We start from the raw sequence: 22,621 nt of genomic DNA, 5'->3' as shown, positions 1-22,621 counted from the left end.
TTTCTCCCTGGGATTTAGCTGTGGCAAAATGAAGTCGATTGAGGGAGAAGGTGCTCTGCAGAACCACAGAGTCTGAGCTGGCTCCAGACCTGTGCTGGGGTGGGGTGTGAGGAGAGGTGGCCCCAGGTCTTGGGGGCTTGTTCAACTTTAGAAACTTCAAGCCCCACGTTCAGCAAAGGTCTTTGGGTCTCATTTATTCTCCAGACTGTAAAAAGGGCTAAAAATACAGCAGCAAATCCTGCTCCGTGGGAAGGTGCTGCTGCCTGAGGAGCCGTCTCCAGGACTGGGTTTCAGCTGGAGTTTGCTGGAAGCAAAACTGGGAAGTTCTCCTGTGCCCTACGGTCTGTGGTGCCCAACATCTGCCACAAGTCTTGTGTTCTAGTGCTGCCAGTCGCTCCTCCTGCCTTCTCTGATGGAAGCTCCTCTTAATCATCTCTTGGTTGTCCTCGTAGACACCTGTAGTAGTCGTCCAGCCTGACCCATGCAGGTATTTTCTATCCAGTCAGGGTGGGAATAAGATGTTCTCTCATAGCAGGAAATATCCTGATTGCTCTGTGTGGCCAAGGGATCATTGAGGGTCCATGGATATAGAGCAGAGCGGGAGCGACCTTCTCCCCAGCCTGTGGAGGGGATTAATGTGTTCAAATCTTAACTCTGCATCCTTTGAGTCTGTAAGTCTCCTGTTTTTAGAATCATAGAATGGTTTGGGTGGGAAGGGACATTAAAGCCCCCCCAGTGCCACCCCCTGCCCTGGACAGGGACACCTCCCACCAGCCCAGGTTGCTCCAAGCCCCCTCCAACCTGCCCTTGAACCCCTCCAGGGATGGGGCAGCCACAGCTTCTCGGGGCAACCTGGGCCAGGCTCTCACCACCCTCCCACCAAACAAGTTCTTCCCCACAGCTCAGCTCCATCTCCCCTCTTTCAGGGTCAAACCCTTCCCCCTCCTCCTCTGGCTCCCCTCCCTCATCCAGAGTCCCTCCCCAGCTTTCCTGGAGCCCCTTGAGGGACTGGAAGGGGCTCCAAGGTTTCCCCGGAGCCTTCTCTTCTCCAGGCTGACCCCCCCCAACTCTCTCAGCCCCCCCTCCCAGCAGAGGGGCTTCAGCCCTCCCAGCATTAGGTTTTGGGTGACTTTGTTCCATTTCTCTTCCTTCTAAACAAGCTTCATGATCCTCACCTCCGAATTGAAGAACATTACCTGGTCATTTCATGTCCCCACACCGTGGTGGACTTAGAAACAGCTTATTTTTCCAAGCTGGAGTGCACAGAGTGGGGCTTCTTTTTCCTCCTCTCCAGGAACTTGGAGACTTGGTGCCAATGGGACCAGCCCAGACACCAGTGAAAGGCTTCCCAGGGAGCCTGACATCTGGGTTTTTAAACTTGTTTTACATTCTTGATCTCAAACTACAGCTGCTTCCTGCCTTAATCTCTATTTTGATGCCTCCCTTTTAAGACGCTGAGATTTCCCCAGGGGCGAGGTGGGATAACCAAAAATCACCGCGTCGCCTCCACTGGTATTTCCAAGATGAAACTGCTCTAAAATCACCCGGTGTCTCTGTCTTACGGTGCCTTAAAGGCGGGTTAAAAGCAGAACTAGGGGCTGAAATAAATGGGATTAATTACGTGAGGGGAGCTTGTGCCGTTTCCTTATCGCAGCTCCCGGTTTCTGGGTGGCTGAACTGGGCAAAATGGGAGGTTTGGGTCTGACCCACAGCAGGCTGGAGGCAGCTGTGGTCTCCGGTGGGTCTGCCTGGGTATTTACAGGGCGGAGAGCCCTGTAAATAAATTAAAAATATCTGAAAGAAATGAACTTTGGCAGGAAAGCGGTGAAAGGATTTATGGAAACCCGTGGAAGTGCCAAGTGAATCGCCGAAGCCAGAGTCTGCGAGACACAAAGGTCAGAGCCCGGCTGTGTAATGAGAGCTCTTGCTTCCCCTGAATTCCTCTGGGCAGGAATTCCAAGGGGGAGGGGGGGAAGAGGGGGGATAGATTCCTAAATGGCCAGTTTCTCAAAATCTTGGCAAAATTTGAAGTAAATAAATATTCTTGAGCGGTCGGCTCCGAACAGAGGAGGTGGCAGGAGCCAGACCCAGCGGTGGTGGAAGTGGAGATTCCAGACTCTGCCTCGGGAGCTTGGAGGAGATGTGGTTTGGGGCAGTTTCCCCCTCCTTTGCCTTGTCACCCACCCTCCAGAAACGTGTCATCGTTGTCCCTGAGAGCTCTTGTCTCTCTGTGGGGCTTCTCCCTGCTTCAAACCAGCTCAGCAATCTGTGGCTCTGCCCAGGGACCGCCCCGGAGCCCCAGCCCTAGGGAAGAGCTGGTGAGCCCACATCTTCAGAAGAGAAATTATAGGCTTCTTGAAACATCCCTTCAAATTTAGTTTGACTTGCATAAAAAACTCTGCTCTGCTTTAGCCTGTTTTACTGGCTTTGATGCCCTTTAGAAGAAGAGACTTCAAAGTGGTGTTTTCCATAAAGTCCTTCAAATTCTTCACTCTGACTCGTGTCTGGAGACTTGGTCCCCAGCCTTTCACTAGGCTTCTCCAAGCACCTTTTTGTGTCTACCTTCCCAGAAGCACGATACCAAGCCCTTCTAGTGCTGATGCAGCAGAAGTTCACCCAAGCAAATATTCCAAGCTCCAAAAACTGGCCCCGAAAGTGCCCTTTGTGCTGCTGGATGGAGACTGTGAACTCCAGGGGCTTCCCTGCTTTTGTTTTCTAACCTCGTCGGGTCAGTAAAATAAAGCGATTCCTTTATTAAGAAGAGGAAATGGCCCCCTTTTCCCTGGTTTAATTTGAGGTGTGAAGCCTCCTGGGAGGGTTTCTCTCTGCTGCTGTGGGTGGGGATTGAAGGGGCCCTGCTGTTAAAGCAGATTTGGGACTTTATTTCCCAAAACGTGCTTCCTGTGACCTCTCCTTAGAAGTGTTTTCCAGCCACCAATTGCTCCTGTTGCTCTTGGGTGGGAGCGTTTGGGGCTCCACATCCTTTTCTTGCAGGAACCAAAAGCCAAAGCCTCGTTAGCGCTGCACTAGAGGGATTAATTAGTAATAATTAATACGTCGTCAGGCTATCTGCATAGCTCCAGGCTGCCAGGAAGGGCTTTAGGGCAACGTGGGTTTGTATGAAGCCTGGAGAAAGCCAAAGGCTTGTCTTCTGCTGGGGCATTGTGGAGACCTGGGTACAGTGGTGGTGGGAAGGAGATGTAGCCACAGGGGGTGACACCCAGCCCTGGAGGGAGGTGTCTGGGGGTGAGGGACACCAGCACATGGGACACTGGTCATTGGCTGCTGGTGGAGGTCATGAGATGAGCTCAGCTCAACAAACATGGCTTGTGTTCTTCTGAAATCCTACTGCTGTTGGAGACCCCTTCTTGGAGCTCCTGTGTGTGTTGGGAGGTGTGTGACTGGGGGAGCATCATGTGCTGGGTGAAGGGAGCCCTAAATGGGAGGCAAAATTGAGGAGTAGGAGGTTGAGGACTTGGGGCTTTCCGTGTTGGACGTCACCTGAGATGACTTGACCTGGTCTGGCAGCTTGGTTCTGCCCAAAGGGGAAGGTCTAATCCCTTTCCTCTCCCTGTGATGACCTGTTGGAGATGAGTCTGCCAGTCGTGATTTTGTGGATATTGCTCTTCAAGAAGATGGCAGAGCTGGTGAAGCCAAGAGCTTTGGTGGGATGAGGGTGGTGGGTCAGCCAAAAAGTTCGTTTGGTGCGGAGGAAGGAGCTTTCTACACCGAAGCTGAAGACAGATGTTGTAGCAGATGCCAGGATGGCTAGTGTGGTGGCCATGGTCCATATCTCTTAAAAAACAGTGCCTCTTTGAGAAGGTCGTTAATCTTGTAAAGCAGCAGCTTAAAATATCATCAGGTTTGGCAGGATGTTCCTCCCTGGGGGTTCTGGACAGCTTGGCCTTGCAGAAAGAGCTGGTACATCTACAAGGACAAGGAAGAACTTAGTAAAAATTGGATTTCTTCAAAGCTGCCATGGAATCTTGGACCTTTGACGTGAAAAAAAAAAAAGGCTGAGGGGCCTCCCGGTGGGGAAAAGCTTTTTCTTGTTTTTTTTTTTCTGCTGGAAAAAATACAGCCTGTCTGAAGGATGTGTCCATCCAAGGTAGATGAGGTGTCCACCTCAGCTCTGGTGGGAGTGCCTGGATGTGGGGGTCCAGACAGGCTGCCAGCTGCTTTTTGGAAGCCTTTAAATAAAACTGGAGTTGCTTTTGAAGCTGGATTTAGGGAAGCAGCTCTGCCCTCGGGGAGCTGGATGTCACCTCAGGAGATGTTCCTTGCAGGACCTGTCTGGGAAACCAGTGCCACCGCCTCTTCAACTGGTGTCATTCATGCAAAACGCTGGCTGAGAGGTCTTTGGGCACAGGGGGAGGTTGGGTTTGGGAGGAGGTGGTTTTTGGATGTCCTAAAATAGCTTGGGAGGTCATCCCTGTGCCATGTGGACACAAACCCAGGTTGTCCCACATGACTCCTCTGTTCTCCTCTGTGCTGTGAATCACACACGATTATCTCAGTGGTGTTGGGTTTGGGATGTGCTGGGGCTTTCCAGGGTTGTTGTGAATTAATTCTCTGTGTCCTCAGAGGGACTAAAGGGATGGACATCCTGGGGAGTGATCCCAAGAACTTTGTTCTTGAGCGTGCTGCCCAAAAAGACGATCCTTGGATACCTTCTCGTGAAGGTATGAACCCACCACCCTTCAGCTGCACAGGTCTACACAGCAGCCAAGCAGGGAGATGGGACGTTGGGCACCTCTGTGGATTTCCTTGAGTGGTTTTGGTGTGGAAAAGCAGCTTGGGGATCTTTTGGAGCGGGTTCCTTGGCTACCAGCAGCATCAACCCACCGGCCTCTGGGCCTGGACGCAGGATCCTTAGCGGTGTCTGACTACACGGACATCGCCAACCGCCTTTTCTCCAAGAACTCCTGAAGGAGCTGGTCCCACTTTGTTTTTATGGACAGAGGAGAAGGAGGTCCCTTGGTGGCCCCAACGGTGTGTCCTGAGGACAGAAACCCTTCAAGGTGGAGAAGCTGCAAATGCGCATTCTTAATGCAGGGATTTTGGCTCCTTGGACGGACGAAAATGAATCCCAGAGAAGACACTAAAACAAACCAGACCTTATTTCCTGCTGCCAGGAACCTCCCCAGATCCTTTATCTGACCGTCTAGACAGAAACCCGTCGGGCGGTTTGTGTCTACAGTGAGTCAACACCGAGGTTATTCCCTGGGAAGGGATCCTCTCAGCCAGAAACAACGTGATGACAGGTCTGGGGCTTCCACCTTTCCTCTTTCCATATGCAAAAAATGGGAATAATCATCTGGAAAATGGAACTCAAGTGGTTGTGCTGGAGGATGGTGCTTGTCCCGTCCCTGGAGGGGTTCAAGGTCAGGTTGGAGGCGGCTTTGAGCAACCTGGTCTGGTGGGAGGTGTCCTTGCCTACTGCAGGGGGTGGCACTGGGTGGTCTTTATGGTTCCTTCCAACCTGAACCATTCTATGGAGGAGCTTAGACATTCCCATGGTCACCACTTCCTTCCCTTCCCCAGCTCCTAGAATTTTGGGCTCGGAGTGGTCAGTGTTACTGAACACTTGGTTTTGTGCACAACATCAACATTGAGGTGTTCTTTGGTTCCATTAGTTAATGAGGAGCTTCGTCCTGCCCCAAACTTTTGGTTCAACCTGCCCTGGGTGGCCCTGCTTTGGCAGGAGGGTCGGAGGAGATGATCTCCAGAGGTCCCTTCCAACACCAACCATTCTGTGACCCCTCAATATCAACATACATCAGAGGGGGAACTCCTGGGTCTGGATCTTCTGGAACCCCTCAACATCAGAGGGGGAACTCCTGGGTCTGGATCTTCTGGATCCCCTCAATATCAATGTACATCAGAGTGGGAACTCTTGGGTCTGGATCTTCTGGAACCCCTCAATATCAATGCAATTGGAGGGGGAACTCCTGGGTCTGGATCTTCTGGAACCCCTCAATATCAACGTACATCAGAGGGGGAACTCCTGGGTCTGGATCTTCTGGAACCCCTCAATATCAACGTACATCGGAGGGGGAACTCCTGGGTCTGGATCTTCTGGAACCCCTCAATATCAACGTACATCAGAGGAGGAACTCCCAGGTCTGGATCTTCTGGGCAAGAAGCTGAGTCAAGACAAACTCTTCCTCCAGCTTCCCATTCCAGATGTGTCGGCTCAGCCTGGCTCAGGCTCCGCACCCGGAGATGAAAGCCGTGGGTGGAGGACTGAGCTCCGGGCGGTAGGAATCTCTTCTTCTTCAGGAGGAGGGAGGGAGGGAACCCAGGCTCTGCTAAAAATAGCCGGGGAAAATTCCTTTCCTCTTGCCTTAGAGGAAAATCCTGTCGGAGCCCGGCTGGCAACGCGCTCCGAAACGTGAAAACACGGAGCTGAGCCTTGTTTTGGAAGTGGGGTTTTGTGCAACCGTCGCCTTTTCGTCTTGAGCTGCTGCCTTGTTTGTTGTTTTTTTTTTGATAGAGACTTAGGCGCCAGCTCACTATTTTTAGGAAAATTGTGTTTCTTCATTTCTTAGCTTTAATAACGTGCTCGTTTGAAGGAGCGGCTTTGAAACCAAATACAGCGTTTCTGGCTGAAATATGAATTTATTTTATTTATTTCCCTCTGGTGGGCAGAGTGGTGTATCTGGGGGTTCTGGAGGGTGGTGGGGACCATCCCATCTTACTGAATGCTGTTTTCCTACCCAGCCTGTCAGCATCAAACGATGTTCCTCAGCGAAACCACCCCAGTGAAGTTAAAGTTTATTTTATTTATTTCCCTCTGGTGGGCAGAGTGGTGTATCTGGGGGTTCTGGAGGGTGGTGGGGACCATCCCATCTTACTGAATGCTGTTTTCCTACCCAGCCTGTCAGCATCAAACGATGTTCCTCAGCGAAACCACCCCAGTGAAGTTAAAGGAGAGGGTCCTGCTCCTTGGGCAGCGCTTCAGAGCCTCCCATCCCTGCTCAGAAACCCAGGGCTCTTGCTCGGGGCTGCTGGTGGTGGGCTGGGTGTCACAACTGAACACCCATAGCTCCTCCTGGTCCTTGGTTGAGTCCCCTTGCAGGAGAGGGTCCTGCTCCTTGGGCAGCGCTTCAGAGCCTCCCATCCCTGCTCAGAAACCCAGGGCTCTTGCTCGGGGCTGCTGGTGGTGGGCTGGGTGTCACAACTGAACACCCATAGCTCCTCCTGGTCCTTGGTTGAGTCCCCTTGCCTTGTTCTGGTCCAGGACCAGAAGAGGTCCTGGTGGGCACCAAGGTGAGTGTGAGCCAGCAGGGATGGCCACCGGTCTCCTGGGCTGCCTGGGGGCAGGAGGTGACCCCCTGGAACTCCCAGTAGAAGAGATGGGGATGTACTGGAGTGAATCCAGCAGAGGATGAAGGGCCTGCAACATCTCTTGCATGAGGAAAAGCTGGGAGAGGTGGGACTGCAGGAGGTGACCCCCTGGAACTCCCAGTAGAAGAGATGGGGATGTACTGGAGTGAATCCAGCAGAGGGTGCATCTCTTGCATGAAGGATAGCTGAGAGATGGGACTCTTCAACCTGGAGAAGGCTCAAGGGATCTTATTAATGTATATAAAGACCTCATAGGAGTGTGTGAAGAAGAGGAGGAGGATCCAGATTCTTCCCAGTGGTGCCCAGTGTCAGGACAAGAGGCTACTGGCACAAACTGAAACACAGGGACTTGTGTTCAAGCATAATAAACTTCCTTTAAGCGTGAGGATGGTCAAAGACTGGACAGGTTGCCTTGGAGGCTACAGGTTCTCTGTCCTTGGAGATGCTCAAAGCCTACCTGGCCCCTCTGCTTCCCCCCAGTACTACCCATTGCTGCCAGGGCAGGAGTTGGGCTGGTGGTTTATTGTCCAAGAGCCTTTGTGTTGTGCTGTTTCTCCCTGTTTCTCAGGAAGAAAGCCCCTGAGCAATTCTGGATGGAGACCCACCTCATTCAGGCAGAGCCAAACAAGGCTTTTGGGGCTTCCTTCTGCCACCAGGCTGAGGAATCAGTAGCCATTTGGGTACAAACCTCCTCTTGGCATCAGGATGTAGCTGGTACCGTGGTGGCTGAACCCCCAGAGTCCATATTTCCCTGGTGTCTCCACGCTGGAGACAGGTTGGACTTCACTTCTTGACGGCCAACTCTTCTCTAAATGTTCCAAAGGAGTTTTTTTCTTGCTTGGTTTCACGTTTTATTATTGCAGGCACCTCCTGTGACTTCTTGCCCTTCCACCTGCTCCACTGGGGTCCTTCTCCTGGTTTCCTCCACCAGCACTGAGCTGACTTGGAGCCCCTTTGGGCTTGATTAATTAATTATTTCACCCACAGCCGCTATCACCCTCTGCCTTTGTGCGGATGCTTCCTGGAGCTGAGCCTTCTCCGTCCTCAGTGCTCCCTTTTAGGACCAGGATAACTGGATTTGGGATGTGGGGTGTCCCTGGGGACACCCTGGCCAGCACTGGGTGGCTTTTAAGAACTCTAATCTCCTGGGGGATAATTAGCCTTACACATTTGCATTTGAGTTAATCCACTCCAGGGGGATTAAGAGGCGGTTTCTGCTCCTAAGGAGGGGGATGCTCTTTCTCCTTTGTGTTTGACTCAAAGGGGTTGAACGAATTTAAAGGAGATGTCCAAGACCCCATTGATTTTTTGGATGCGTCCAGGGTGAAAGCAGCCCAAGAAATTTAAAAAAAAAACCACCTTGATGCTCCAGCTGGAGTAATAATGCTCTAAATGAAGTGGAAATTCTTCCTTTTCCCTAATTTTCCCTAAATTCTTCGTACTGAAGTGGGTGCTGCTTCTGATCCAGGGATTACCCTGCTTTTTTCCCAGCAGGAAGGGGAAGGTGCACCTTGTTGGTCATCCTACCTCTGGTGGGACTGGAGTTACACCATGAGAGCCCTGGTCTTGCCCTCTCGAGGGTGGGGGCTGCTTATTTGGGTCACCAAATAAAGTGGTTTTTGAAGTCTCTGTGTTGTGAGATGGGGGATATTAATGAGGTTACAAACGCCTTTGATTTAACTCCTCACATCCCCGATCACCCTGAGAGCTTTCAAGGGGAAGAGAACATGGAGGTTCCTTCTTCAACAGCATCTTGAAGGTTTAAGGATGGGTCGGGCTGTTTTTCCTGAGATTAATTACTGGTTTAACAACCTGCCCTGGCCAGGACTCACTGGCTTTTTCCTGAGTGTTTGTCCTATTTCCGTTGAGTTTGCAGCCCCTGGAGCAGCAGCAGGTGGCTCAGATGAGGTCATCTCTTCCACCTTGGCCACCAAAACCAGGAGGGGTTGGCCGTGGCCAGGAGTGTCCCTGGAACCTGGTGGCAGCAGAGCCATGGGTCCTGGTTCTGGGATTTTTGGAGGATCCTGGTTCCTCACCAGTGTTCCTCATTTAAACTTACATCAACATACATTAGATGAGCTGGATCTCCCCCAAAAAAATCCAACCAAAGCCTGGCTGATGTTCTTCTTAGAGCCCCCTCCCCTGCCTGATGGTGGGCCTTTCCCTGTCAGTGTGGCCTGGTGGGTTAAACCCAGCTTTGAGACGCTCTCCCTCAATGATTTAAGTCTTAAAATGCCTCATTAAGTGGATGAAATGACTATTTTCCTCCTGAAATGACTGGTTTCCTCCTGAATTTTGGAGCCGTCGGCAGCAGGAGGCCCTGAGGAGTAACCATCTTGCCCTGTCTCCATGAAATGCCAAGTCCTGGGTCACACAAGGTGTTCGTGTAACCCCTTCCCTCCCTCTTCTCCTGAATTCAAGCCATAAATGCTTTTGAGGACCAAACCATGGAGGTTTGGGAAGGAGCTCCTGGCAGCTGGGATGGTCTTTTTGGCTGAGCCCTGGGGCTTTTGCGGCAGATGCTGCAGAAGATGCCTCCAGACCACCTCGCAAGGGTGGTGGGCTGGGAAATCACCTTTGGGGATTGCAATCGTGGGCAAGGAAGGGGGGGAAAAATAGAGAACAAACTTTGATTTTATGGGTTTTAAGGAGAAATGGGATCCTTCTCTCCTCTGCAGCATCCCCCGGATGGGAACCTGCTCGGTGCAAGCAGCAGGTCTTCGGGTCCTTCTTTAACCGACCTCCTTCTTGCCTCTGCTCGATGGGTGGATTTCATCGGGGAAATCACCGCCATCGCCTTTTTTAATTTGATTCTCCATCTGTGCAATTAGCAACTTGCTTTCATTAATCCTCTGAGCCCAACTCCTGGCCTCGCGTCGGAGCCCAGCAGGGGCTCGCTTGAATGCTTTGTGCTCTCTCAAAGTGCCTCCTGGGAGGCCTGGGAGCTTTTAACCTCATTTCTGAGCTTTGCTTTCCTAACGGGAAACTTTACAACTCAAAATATGGGCCTTAAAAAGGCTTTACAGCCCTTGGTCTCCATGGATGTTGTTGGACCTTGGAGAACAAAGTAGCTCTGAAACTGGGAGGAGAAACCAGGGTTAAAGACTCCTGTGGGCTGGGGGGTTATTTCCATCCTGGCTACAGCCACAAAGGGTATTTTTTGGGGGGAGTTTCTAGGGTTTTAGGGGTGTGGGACCTGAGAATGGGGTGGAACTTTGCGCAATGGGTTTTTGCTCCTCTCCTCGCCTCGCGCCCGGCCCCGTTGCTGCCGAACCTCACCGAATTCTTCCCCAACGACTTGGTTTTGTCGCCGTCGCTGCGCGGAGCAGGAGGAAGCTGTGGTTATTGCGACTTCCTGGCCACCAGCCGGCAGGCGAATGAAAGCCGGTGGCTTCACCAGCCCTTCAGAAACCCCTCCGAGCTGAGGGTCCCAGTTTTTTCTCCCCCAGCCCCAGGAGGTGCTTTCGGTGAAGAAACCACCCAAGGCTTCGGTTCCGCTCTCCCGTAGCCGGGTATTTCGATGGAGAACGAGGTGGGTGCTGCTGGTTTTAGATCCTCTGCCAGAAAATGCAGAAGCTGCTTTTCCGCGTTGCGTCACGTCAAGGTTGGGTGGGGGGGAAGGAGGACGCCTCCGCCTGGGATTTGGAGCTCCCCAAATCCTCCCCCTGGGGGGCTCGGGGTGGCGGGGAATCCCTCCACAGCGTCTTCCCAGCCCTTTGGATTCCACCTGCGTCCTCGAGGGGAAAACCATGAGTTTCTTCTGGTTTAGATCGGGCTGGAAGAGGTGAATTGGAGCCAGAGCTGGGCTGGTGGAGGGGGACGTGTCCGGGGGGGCTGTTGTGGTACAGCCCTGACCCCCACAGCGTATTTCTCCCATCTTTATGCTTTTGATTCCTAAAAGATGCTGGTGGAACGAGATCTTTCTGCACCGACAGCCCGGGTTTGAGGTCGGACACCCTCGTCGTTGGGGTGGCAGAGCTGGGGTCGAGCCCCATACTCTGGTTTTGGCAAAAAGACCCGTTTCTTTCAGGATTTTCTCCTTTCTGGGGCCAGGAGTGGTCTCCCAGCCCCTCGGCAGGAGCCAGCTGGGTTGCACGGTGCAGGGACATGCTCCGGTTTGGGATCCCAGCTGAAAAGAGGGATTCTGGCCCCAAAATCTGCACTTCTGGTCCTGCTGCTATGAAGGCAGAGCTGTTTCATCAGGCCAGCATCATTTAGCTGCATTTTCTATCCCATTTGTCCTATAAACTCGCTCTATTTTTATCTCCCTGGTCCAAGGGACATGTTTCAGGGCCAGGCTGTCCCCGATGTCCTCATGACGCCTGGCTCACTCTGGGATTTGGTGAAAACCGTTCAACCAGGAGCTTTTCCATCCCATTTTCCCATCCTAATACAAGGGTTTCAAATTCTTTCGGTCTGGCTTTGAGCTCTCCTGTTCCTGGGGATCTTTCACTCTCATCTGCATTGGGAAAAGCAAGGAGAAGAGGCTGAAGCCACCTGATGGGAGCAGGTCCCATGTGTGCACCTGAGCACGGCTCTGGGGGGAGGGATGCTGTTGAGGATGTAGATCTGTTGGAGCGGGGCCAGAGGAGGCCCCGGAGATGCTGGGAGGGCTGGAGCCCCTCTGCTGGGAGGGGGGGCTGAGAGAGTTGGGGGGTTCAGCCTGGAGAAGAGAAGGCTCCAGGGAGACCTTGGAGCCCCTTCCAGTCCCTAAAGAAGGGGGGCTCCAGGAAAGCTGGGGAGGGACTCTGGATGAGGGAGGGGAGCCAGAGGACGAGGGGGAAGGGTTTTAAGCTGAAAAAGGGGGGATTTAGGTGAAATCTGAGGAGGAAATTCTTCCCCCTGAGGGTGGTGGGAGCCTGGCCCAGGTTGGCCAGAGAAGCTGTGGCTGCCCCATCCCTGGAAGGGTTCAAGGGCAGGTTGGAGGGGGCTTGGAGCAACCTGGGCTGGTGGGAGGTGTCCCTGCCCAGGGCAGGGGGTGGCACTGGGGGGGCTTTAATGTCCCTTCCAACCCAAAACCATTCTCTTATTCTATGAATCCTGCGTGCTGGATCTCCCTACTTCAAAACATTCCTTTGAGCTGCTAAACTTGGAATTGGAGAAGTTTACGCTCACTCCCGGTCGTTTATCCTTTGGGGAGGTTGGTGTGGAGCTTGGTGAGGATCTACTGTGGGTTGGCTCTGCCGTGACCATCCCTGGGTGTGCAGTGTCCACCCTACGACCCAGTAGAAGACCGGTGGTGGAAGGATGGTTGTGATGCTCCCTCTATAGCTGGGAGCCCGTGTGTGCACGCTGCCCGACTCCGACCTTCTTCCAAACCCAACACTCAATGCTTTGGGAGCCACAAGGACCTGTTTTTCCCGGGGGACACCATCTTCTGGGTCCTGTACTCACGTTTGTGGGTCTCCTGGGAGACCTCAGACAAGTTGGCAGCATCTCTGCCTTTCCCTTTTTTTTTAATCTTTCCTCGAATTCCTCATCTCAAATGCTTGGGTAAGATATTCAGTTGCACCAAGGTGAGAAGGAAGCCTCTAGATTTTGCTCGCTCACTCTTACGCCTCTTAATCTGAGTATATATTTGTGGGGTGTTTTTTTTAGCTGAAAGGTTGGACATCCTGACTTTGGGGGTAAAATTACCCTGTTTTGGTAAAAGGAGGTTATTAACACTTGTATTCTAGCAACACGTTGCAGGAAAGGGGATTTCAGTGGAAAATCATGCACTTTTGGATTCGTAGCTCTAAAACCAGCCCGTCCACGGGGTGGTTGGGGCTGGGAAAACTCAGATGTTTGGGGCTGGAGCAGGTTCTGCCGGTTTCCCCCCCATTTTGGTGCAGAAAATCCCTCTCTCACCCTTCACTCAACATTTCCCTTTTTCTCTCCCCAGCCTGGAATAGTGTCTCCTTTCAAACGAGTCTTCCTGAAAGGCGAAAAAGGTCGGGATAAAAAAGCCCAGGAGAAGGTTACGGAGCGCCGGCCTCTGCATACGGTGGTGGTGGCCCTGCCCGACCGCGTCGAGCCGGACGTGCTGCTCAACGACTACATCGAGAAAGAAGTGAAGGTAAATTCTGCCAGGCTGGGGCTCATATCACAGAATCACAGAATCTTCTAGGTTGGAAGGGACCTTAAAGATCATCTTGTCCAACCATCAACCTAACTGACAAAAATAGACACCCACACAACAAACAAGGAGCATCATCACTAAACCATCCCTCCCAGCACTACATCAACCCGTCTTTTGAACACCTCCAGGGATGGTGCCTCAACCACCTCCCTGGGCAGCCCATTCCAATGGCTGAGAACCCTTTCAGTGAAAATTTTTTTCCTAATATCCAGCCTGAACCTCCCCTGGGGCAACTTGAGGCCATAACATTATTATAACTTAAAGACATGAGGGATCTTCCGTATGTAGGTGCGTTTAGCAGCTTCTAAGCAGGGGTTTGGGGCACCAAGCCCTTTGTGTTGAGTTGGTGGTGTCTGTCTTCTGCTGTTTGGGGATGTGCTTGGCACAAATGTGATGTGATAATAATTTGGTTCTTCTTTTCCAGTATTTAGGTCAACTCACGTCCATCCCAGGGTACCTGAATCCCTCCAGTCGCACGGAAATCCTGCATTTGATCGATAACGCCAAGGTGAGGGCTCAGGTTGCTGTTTATCTATCTAAGATAAACAGAGAAAAAAAAAAAAAAGGCTTTTGGAGCTTCCTCAAGGCTGGGTGCTGCTCTTGACTCATGTCCTCCATCCCCTGGGAGGGAAGCCCATTACCAGACCATTAGAAAAGTGGGAACAGTTCAACTTATCCATGGAAATATGTTTATTTTTAGAGAGCACACCAGCTCCCAGGGCAGCTGACCCAAGAACACGATGCTGTCATCAGTCTCTCTGCCTACAACATCAAGCTGGTGTGGAGGGACGGAGAAGATCTCATCCTCAGGGTCCCCATCCACGACATCGCGTCCGTTTCCTAAAAAAAAAAAAAAGGGCTTTTGGAGCTTCCTCAAGGCTGGGTGCTGCTCTTGACTCATGTCCTCCATCCCCTGGGAGGGAAGCCCATTACCAGACCATTAGAAAAGTGGGAACAGTTCAACTTATCCATGGAAATATGTTTATTTTTAGAGAGCACACCAGCTCCCAGGGCAGCTGACCCAAGAACACGATGCTGTCATCAGTCTCTCTGCCTACAACATCAAGCTGGTGTGGAGGGACGGAGAAGATCTCATCCTCAGGGTCCCCATCCACGACATCGCGTCCGTTTCCTACATCCGAGACGACTCCTCTCACTTGGTCGTGCTGAAAACAGGTAGGTTGTGGCCAGTATGGACAGGCTGGAACCTCCTGGTTTGGGGTTGCCATGTGTTTGGGGTTGTGAGGCCAAGCCCCACAGCAGCCAGTGTTGTCCTCAGGTAGGACAGCAACCAGCCTGACCAAGGACAAAGGAGATGTTGGGTGAGAACGGCCTACAACAGTGTCCTTCATAGAATGGTTTGGGTGGGGAGGAACCTTTAAAGACCATCGAGTGTCCCTCCTGCCCTGGGCAGGGACACCTCCCACCAAACCAGGTTGCTCAAAGCTCCATCCAACCTCACCTTGAATGTTTCCAGGGATGGGGCATCTCCCACCTCTCTGGGCAACCTGGGCCAGGGTCTCACCACCCTCAGCATAAAACATTTCTTTCTTATATCTCATCTCCTGCCTTGAGTTGTTTTGGTCCATCCCTTTCTAGGAGGGGTTCAGGAGGGACTGGGTTCATGCGTGTTCCCCTGAGGGTGCTGGGACTCGCACAAGAGCTGTCATTTAATGACTTTTAGGAAAATTTGGCATCTTGATGCCAAAATTTTGGTGTAGTTTGTTCTGTGCTGCCCATCCTGCTCAGCAAGGACCTCAGCAAGTAGAGGCAGTTCCTCCAGCTGGTCCCTGTGTGTGTTGGGTCCTACCCTGCTCTTCTTGTGCAGGTTTCCAGGAGGATTTCATTGCAGTCCTGGGTGTCTAAATGCCCATGTTGAACAACCAGGGTGATACCCACCACACCTCACTTCTTGTAACACCCGGGGAAATATCAAATCCAGCCCCAGCAGCTCAACGTGTGTCAAACCTGAGTGGTTTAGGGGCTGGAGTGTCTGGGGGAGGCTGAGCCACTTAGAAGATGTAATGACAGAGATTTATGGGATTATAAGCCCTGCGACAGCAAAGGACAGGCTGTAGAATAAATGAGTAAGTGACTTAGAAGGTTGTAATTCTGCTGGTGGCTTTCTGAGGGTGGCTCAGCCGTGGAAACGAAGGCAGCGTTTTACAGAGTTTACAGAGTTGTCAGAAACTGGCTCTAAATTGAGCCCTCAATATAAGAAGGACATGGACCTGATGGAGAGGGTCCAGAGGAGGGCCACAAGGATGATCAGGGGGATGGAGCACCTCTGCTACGAGGACAGGCTGAGGGAGCTGGGGTTGTTCAGCCTGAAGAAGAGGAGGCTCCGGGGAGACCTAATAGCAGCCTTCCAGTACCTGAAGGGAGCCTACAGGAAGGCTGGGGAGAGCCTGTTTAGAAAGGGCTGCAGTGACAGGATGAGGGGCAATGGCTTCAAGCTGGAGGGGAACAGATTGAGACTGGAGATGAGGAGAGGGTTCTTCACTGTGAGGGTGGTGGAGCACTGGAACAGGTTGCCCAGGGAGGTGGTTGAGGCCCCATCCCTGGAGATATTCAAGGAGAGGCTATATGGGGCAACCTGGTCTAGTTGGGGGTGTCCCTGCTGACTGCGGGGGGGTCGGACTAGATGGCCTTTGGAGGTCCCTTCCGGCCTGGGAAATTCTATGATTCTACGATTCTATAAATTATAGGTTTTTTCATTTATAAGCTTCATTTTAGCCCTGTTCAGGTGGAGTTACCAGCCTCCTGAGAGCTCCCTCCTGCTGGCTGCGGGCTCCTGATGTCCTCTCCTGGCTGTCCTCTCCCTGCCTCCACCTTCCCATCACGACTTTTCTCTTTCTCAGCTCAGGACCCTGGGATCTCCCCGAGCCAAAGTCTCTGTGCCGAGAGCTCCAAAGCCCTTACTTCGGGCTCGCTGTCTGAGAGCGGGGTGGTCCCTGTCGAAGCCTGTTGCTTGGTGGTCCTGGCTACGGAGAATAAAGTAAGACTGGAAACACTCTACTAAAACTCTGTCCCACCTCGGGGTGGCCTCCGGAGTCACTCTCTGATTGCCACAACACTGGGATGACTGGGAGGTTTTCTGGCTCTTAGAGCGGCGTGGCCACGACCTCTCAGGTTGATGATGAAGACACAATGAGCCCCAGGGTGGCCTCATCTTGCTCTCACCAAGTGTCCCCTCTGTTGTGTGACCAGGTGTTTGCACTGTAGGTTGTGTGACACGTTTTTAAAGTGTGGGGTGTGGGTTGGAGTTTGCTGGCACATGAGGTGCCTCCTGGGGGAGAAAACCTGGTCACTGCCCCAGCCCCAGGACCTGGTTTGGACATGAGAAGGTATCAGGAGATGGTTTTCCCTTGGTGGTGTTGCTGCCCAGAGCTTTTTCCAGCAGCAGGAAAGCTGGGAAGGCAACTGAATCTCTCCCACAATAGGATTTTGCAAACTGGGACATTTCCCTGATGCTGACCTGGAAATTTTGTTTCAGTTGGTATCCGGATCCAAAGATTTTGATCTCAGCCTGTGTCCTCCTACTTCTACAGCAGGAACCCTTTGTTTTCAGCTCTGACCCTCTCTGGGGTGCCAGCACCTATTTGGGATGTAGGTTATGTAGCCAAAACCCCAGGGAGCTGAAGGGAGGAGTAGGACAGAACATCAGCATGAAATCTGGGTGCTAATTGATGGCTGTGAGTTGATGAGAGAGCATCCAATCTGCTGTTTCTTGGGATTGGGCAGTTGAAGAGGGCTGGGATGCTCCTCCAGTGGGGCGGGAGGATGATGAGGGGTGGGGAGGATGAGGAGGGGTGGTATGTCTCAGGAGTTGTTCATCTCCTCCAGCACCAAGAAGCCCAGGGGATATCAGGAGGAAGGAGTGAGATTTGAGGTTTGTCACCTCCAGCCCTGAAGACCCTGTGGCTTGGGCAGTGTCCTGGATCTGGGATGAGTGGGTTCCGTGTCCTCGCTGGGAAGACAATTGCAGCCCCCATGGTGTGTCCACTGCAGGGAGCCAAAGAGGAAGACCACCATGATGTCTTCTGCCTCGCACTGACCTTTCTTTGCTCCCTCCCCAGGTGACAGCCGAGGAGCTGTGCTCGCTTCTCAGCCAAGTCTTCCAGATTGTTTACACTGAGTCCACGATTGACTTCTTGGACAGAGCAATATTCGATGGGGCGTCCACGCCGACGCGGCACCTGTCCCTACACAGCGGTGAGGCCGCGCTCTCCCCGTTTGACTCTTCTTCCTCTGGCTGAGAGTCGTAGAATCACAGGATGGTTTGGGTGGGAAGGGACCTTAAAGCCCCCCCAGTGCCACCCCCTGCCCTGGGCAGGGACACCTCCCACCACACCACGTTGCTCCAAGCCCCCTCCAACCTGCCCTTGAACCCCTCCAGGGATGGGGCAGCCACAGCTTCTCTGGCCAACCTGGGCCAGGCTCTCACCACCCTCCCACCAAACAAGTTCTTCCTGAGATCTTTCCTAAATCTCCCCTCTTTCAGGGTCAAACCCTTCCCCCTCCTCCTCTGGCTCCCCTCCCTCATCCAGAGTCCCTCCCCAGCTTTCCTGGAGCCCCCCTTCTTTAGGGACTGGAAGGGGCCCCAACTCTCTCAGCCCCCCCTCCCAGCAGAGGGGCTCCAGCCCTCCCAGCATCTCCGGGGCCTCCTCTGGCCCCGCTCCAACAGCTCCATGTCCTTCTGCTGTTGGTGGCCCCAGAGCTGGAGGCAGCACTATGGGGGATGGTCTCCCCAGAGCAGAGCAGAGGGGCAGAATCCCCCCCTTGCCCTGCTGGGGACACAGCCCAGGCTGTGGGGGCTTTCTGGTCTCTCCCCATCTTCACCAACGTCTGTCACCTCTCCTCCTGCCACCGTCTGAGGTCAGAACCAGCCTGATGGCTCCCCTCCTGGGGGGTGTTGGAAGAAAAACCCTCTTTTGCTTTAATTGTCTGTGAGGTGGAAGGACACGAGGGCTGTGTCCTGCCTGCAGCTGGGCTGGGGGACATCTCCGATCCTCCTTGTCCCCCATACCCTTTGCTTCTCCATTTGTGGTGGATTCAGGCACTTAATTTAACCATCCCTCTGCCCTTCTGCATCTCAGCTGAGTCCACATCCAGTCCTGACCCAGCACCATCTCATCCCCGCTGCCTCTCCCCTTCCAGCTGCCAAAACTGAGTTGAAACCCAGTGGTTTTGGGTAGGTCACGGGCTGGGAAAAGCCTCTCAAACTCCACCTCTCGACTGTTTTCCTTGCAGACGACTCCTCGACGAAAGTGGACGTGAAGGAATCTTACGAGACGGAAGCAAGCACTTTGTAAGTGAAACCTGGGAGCCTAATTAGCAATTAGCACGGCCTTGCTGATGGGTTTAAACCCCTCCCTCCCCCTCCCCGGAGCAGGAACCACCACCGTCTGCACATTTGAAAAGCTCCTGCTCGGTCTGGCATCCAGGCAGGTCTTGAAAATCTCCAAAGAAGGGGACTCCACACCCTCCCTGGGCAGCCTGTTCCAGGGCTCTGCCACCCTCACCATGAAAAAGTTCTTCCTCATATTCAAGTGGAACCTCTTATGTTCCAACTTGTGCCCATTGCCCCTTGTCCTCTCACTGGGAACCACTGAAAAGAGTAGTCTTCTCCAGCTGCTCTCCCTTGGGGAAGTCCACCTGGAGTCGGGAGAGGTGTTTTCTCTAAACTCCCCTTTGTGTTGGAAAGGTTTTTGCCTCCTGACTTGGTGAGGACCAAAAACGGGAGCATTTTGTGGGCTGAAAAGCTACACCCAAACCACTCGTTTAAAATTGACTGTTGGAAAATTTCGTGTTTAACACCGAAATAAGGTGGTTTGGGATTTTGTGTTCCAAAACGAGGAAGTAGTTGGAGGAGGTTGATGCCCACGTAGGGCTTCATTTTCAGTGGGTCACCAAACCCATGTAGTTCCCATCTCCATGTGGTGGGAGCCTTCAGACACCAGCCTTATTGCAGAGAGAGCCCATCTCCACGTCCCCCTCCACCCTTCCAGGCTCTCCTGGGCCACACCTTCCAGTGATGATGATGCAGAAGGTGCCCAAGGAGCTTTGGAGGATTCATCTTCTCTTTGCCTTTCAGTTCCTTTCCAGAAACCTTGGATGCAGGTGACAACTCCCCCTCGTCCTTCTCCACGCAACAGTCTCCGCACGTCAAGACGGTGAGCGAGAGCGAGCTGAGCACCACGGCCACGGAGCTGCTCCAGGACTACATGATGACGGTAGGGTGTCCTTGGGGGGGGGTGGTTCTTCCCTTTAGGGTGTAGAACATGAGCCTGTGCTGGTGTAGGAACATCCCATCCTCCTTTTCATAGAGTCACAGAATCATTGAGGTTGGAAAAGATCTCTCAGATCATCGAGTCCAACCATCAACCCAACACTGACCAAACCCACCACTGACCCATGTCCCTCAGCACCACATCTGCCCGGCTTTTAGATACCTCCAGGGATGGTGACCCCACCACTGCTCTGGGCAGCCTCTGCCAACCCTTTCCAGGAAGAAATTCTTCTAAATATCCATCCTAAACCTCCCCCTCATACAAATTGTGCTTGGAGGCCCCACGGAACCTGCCTGTAGGCTCACATCCTTCTCCTGCAGGGTTGTCCTCACCCTCTTGTCCCCTCTCCCAGCCTCAGGACACATCACGCCATCCACGCTGTCACTTTGTGAGTCATGGTCCCTGCATTGTCCCGTTGTCCCCGTTTGGAAGCTGCCAGCTTAGCAGTGGTTGAACCAGCCCGTCCTGCTTTTCATTGCAGCAGCTCTTGTCAAACAGCACTAAAATCCCAATAAACCCCGTTCCCAGCCTTCCCATCACCTCTTCCTCCTAAAAAAAAATATAAAAATGACTGATTTTTGAAGCTGTGCTTCTCTCCTGCAGCTCCGAACGAAACTCTCCTCCCAGGAGATCCAGCAGTTCGCGATGCTCCTGCACGAGTATCGCAACGGGGCCTCCATCCACGAGTTCTGCATCAACTTGAAGCAGCTCTACGGGGACAGCAGGAAGTTCCTGCTCTTAGGTGAGTGTTGGCTGCTGGGGACTCATCCTGGATGTCCAACTGGAAGGGGACAACCAGCGTTGGTCTTCTCCTCAGCCCTCCTGACCTTCCATGTGGGCAGCCTGATGGGGTGGAGGTGGCACAAAGGTTCCTCGGGGTGTCACCAAGTGAGGAGCAACATCTCAAGCCAACTCTCTTTTGGAGATACCTCCTTCCTGAGGGCAGCTGGGTCCATCTAGCTCAGGTCCCCCATCTCAGAGTCATCCCTTGAGATGTTCACATCTCTCTCCTGACTGCAGAGGGAGCCTGGGCACCACCTCCAGACCAGCCACTGGGCTCTTCCGTGCCTGCTGGTAGGAAGAGAGAGGGTTCTGGTCCCTTGCACCGGGTGATTCTGGTATTGAATGTGTCATTTGTCTGGAAATATTGAACCTTGGAGGTTCTTGGAGTCCTTGGAGGAGACTTCACAGTCCTGGAGGGAAGGTGCACCCCCTGGCAGGGGGACAATCCACATCCCCGTCCCTGGGGGTGTTTAAAAGATGGGTAAACATGGTGCTGAGGGACATGGATTAGTGGTGGACTTGGGTGTTCTGGGTTAAGGGTTGGACTTGATGATCTTACAAGGTCTTCTCCAACCAAAACGATTCCATACATCTGCTCCATAATTCTATTCTAACAAGACCCTTTCATTAAATGGAACCCAAGAGCCCCGGGGGCTCCCAGTCCCTCCCGCTCCAACTCCTTGACTTCATTTTGGCTTTAATAATCTCAATCTGGAGTTAGGACAGGAGGACGGTCCCACCTCCTGGAGCATCTCCTCCAGCTGTGGGGTGGGCAGGTCCCTGAGCCAGCACCAAGGGGGGGGGAGGGGGGCTTTCCAATGGTGCAGGGACCAAAATGGAGATGTTTTTTGGCACCAAGACGCAATGTTGTGTGGTTTTCACCCTCTTTTCCAAGTGGAGCTGCTGAAAACCAGCTCCATTGCCCTTCTCTGGACATGCTCCAGCCCCTCAATGTCTGTCTTGACCTAAGGGGCCCAAAACTGGACACAGCCCTTGAGGTGGGCTTGATGTTGGAGCTGTGCTCTGCTGGAAGGCTCAGAAACCCCAGGGAGTTGCAGACAACCGAGTAGATCCATGTGGAAACCCATCCCTGGCATCACTCCTCTGTCCTTGCCCCCTACGAAACACAGGATGATGCTGATGGGTTCTTCCTTGTGTTCTTCTTCCCAAGGTCTTCGTCCCTTCATCCCCGAGAAGGACAGCCAACACTTTGAGAACTTCCTGGAGACCATCGGGGTGAAGGACGGGCGGGGCATCATCACGGACAGTTTCGGGAGGTACAGACGGACGCTCAGCACCACCTCCAACTCCACCACCAACGGCAACGGCGCCGCCGGCAGCTCCGACGACCAGTCGGGCCCTTCCGAGGAGGACGAGTGGGACCGGATGATCTCCCACATCAGCAACGACATCGAGGCCCTGGGCTGCAGCATGGACCGCGACTCCTCCTGAGACTGAGCCCCCGGAGGGGGGAGGACACCCCCAAAACCCTCCCTGAGAGAGACCCTGCAGCAGTGCCTGGTGTCCTGCCCGTCATGTTGGGGCTCTAATTACTCTCCCGTCCTCGTTAACGACCTCGTTAGCGGCCGCAGCGGTGGAGGATCTTGGTGCAGGAACCATCCCTGGTTTGGTTTTTCACCAGGGAGGGAGGGAGAGACAACAACCCTCTGCCTGGTTTACAGTTTTGCACATGGTATCCTTATTGTAACTGCTCTCTTCTTCCTCCTCATCCTCCTCCTCCTCCTCCTCCTCCTCCTCTTCTTCCTCCTCCTCCTCTTCTTCTTCTTCCTCCTCCCCCCGTTTCTTTTTTTTTTTTTTTGAATGAAGTTTACCACAATGTGAATTATTTAAACCCATTGTCCCATGTCGTCGAAGCATTTTGGCTCCTGACCTGGGAACTCCACGTGTGTCCCCCCCTCTCCAGCCTGGGGGGGGGACAAGGAAGGATGTCCCCAGGGGGGGGTGACACTGACCCACAGATGCCATCCTACCTGGGCATCACCCTCCAGCACAAGGATTTGCCCCCTTTGTGTGTCCCCCCTGCTTCCCCCCAGTTTGGGGGACCCAAAAATCA

The 22,621-nt window shown here is 53.1% G+C and overlaps 1 protein-coding gene across 4 annotated transcripts in view; it reads left to right on the top strand.

The window, feature by feature from the left end:
• The window catches only part of CCM2 (cerebral cavernous malformation 2), a 30,668-nt gene extending 8,062 nt beyond the window's left edge, over positions 1-22,606 (top strand). The window contains exons 2-12 of one of the 4 annotated variants that reach the window (XM_014955485.1): positions 1,818-1,895; positions 13,235-13,408; positions 13,896-13,979; positions 14,172-14,297; positions 14,590-14,647; positions 16,333-16,469; positions 17,551-17,686; positions 18,725-18,782; positions 19,569-19,707; positions 20,368-20,506; positions 21,719-22,606. In XM_014955485.1, coding sequence (XP_014810971.1) covers positions 1,818-1,895; positions 13,235-13,408; positions 13,896-13,979; positions 14,172-14,297; positions 14,590-14,647; positions 16,333-16,469; positions 17,551-17,686; positions 18,725-18,782; positions 19,569-19,707; positions 20,368-20,506; positions 21,719-21,999 — 1,410 coding nt within the window. In that variant the 3' untranslated portion in view covers positions 22,000-22,606. Of the gene's footprint in view, positions 1-1,817; positions 1,896-10,746; positions 10,883-13,234; positions 13,409-13,895; positions 13,980-14,171; positions 14,298-14,463; positions 14,648-16,332; positions 16,470-17,550; positions 17,687-18,724; positions 18,783-19,568; positions 19,708-20,367; positions 20,507-21,718 lie in introns of those variants that run through there. The other 3 variants (XM_014955488.1, XM_014955486.1, XM_014955489.1) reach the window with 3 other exon arrangements.
• The last annotated feature ends 15 nt before the right edge of the window (positions 22,607-22,621 follow it).

The sequence above is a fragment of the Calidris pugnax genome, unplaced genomic scaffold (genome assembly GCF_001431845.1).
Source record: "Calidris pugnax isolate Ruff unplaced genomic scaffold, ASM143184v1 scaffold266, whole genome shotgun sequence".
Lineage (NCBI taxonomy): Eukaryota > Metazoa > Chordata > Aves > Charadriiformes > Scolopacidae > Calidris > Calidris pugnax.
This window is presented reverse-complemented; position numbering and strand designations above follow the sequence as displayed.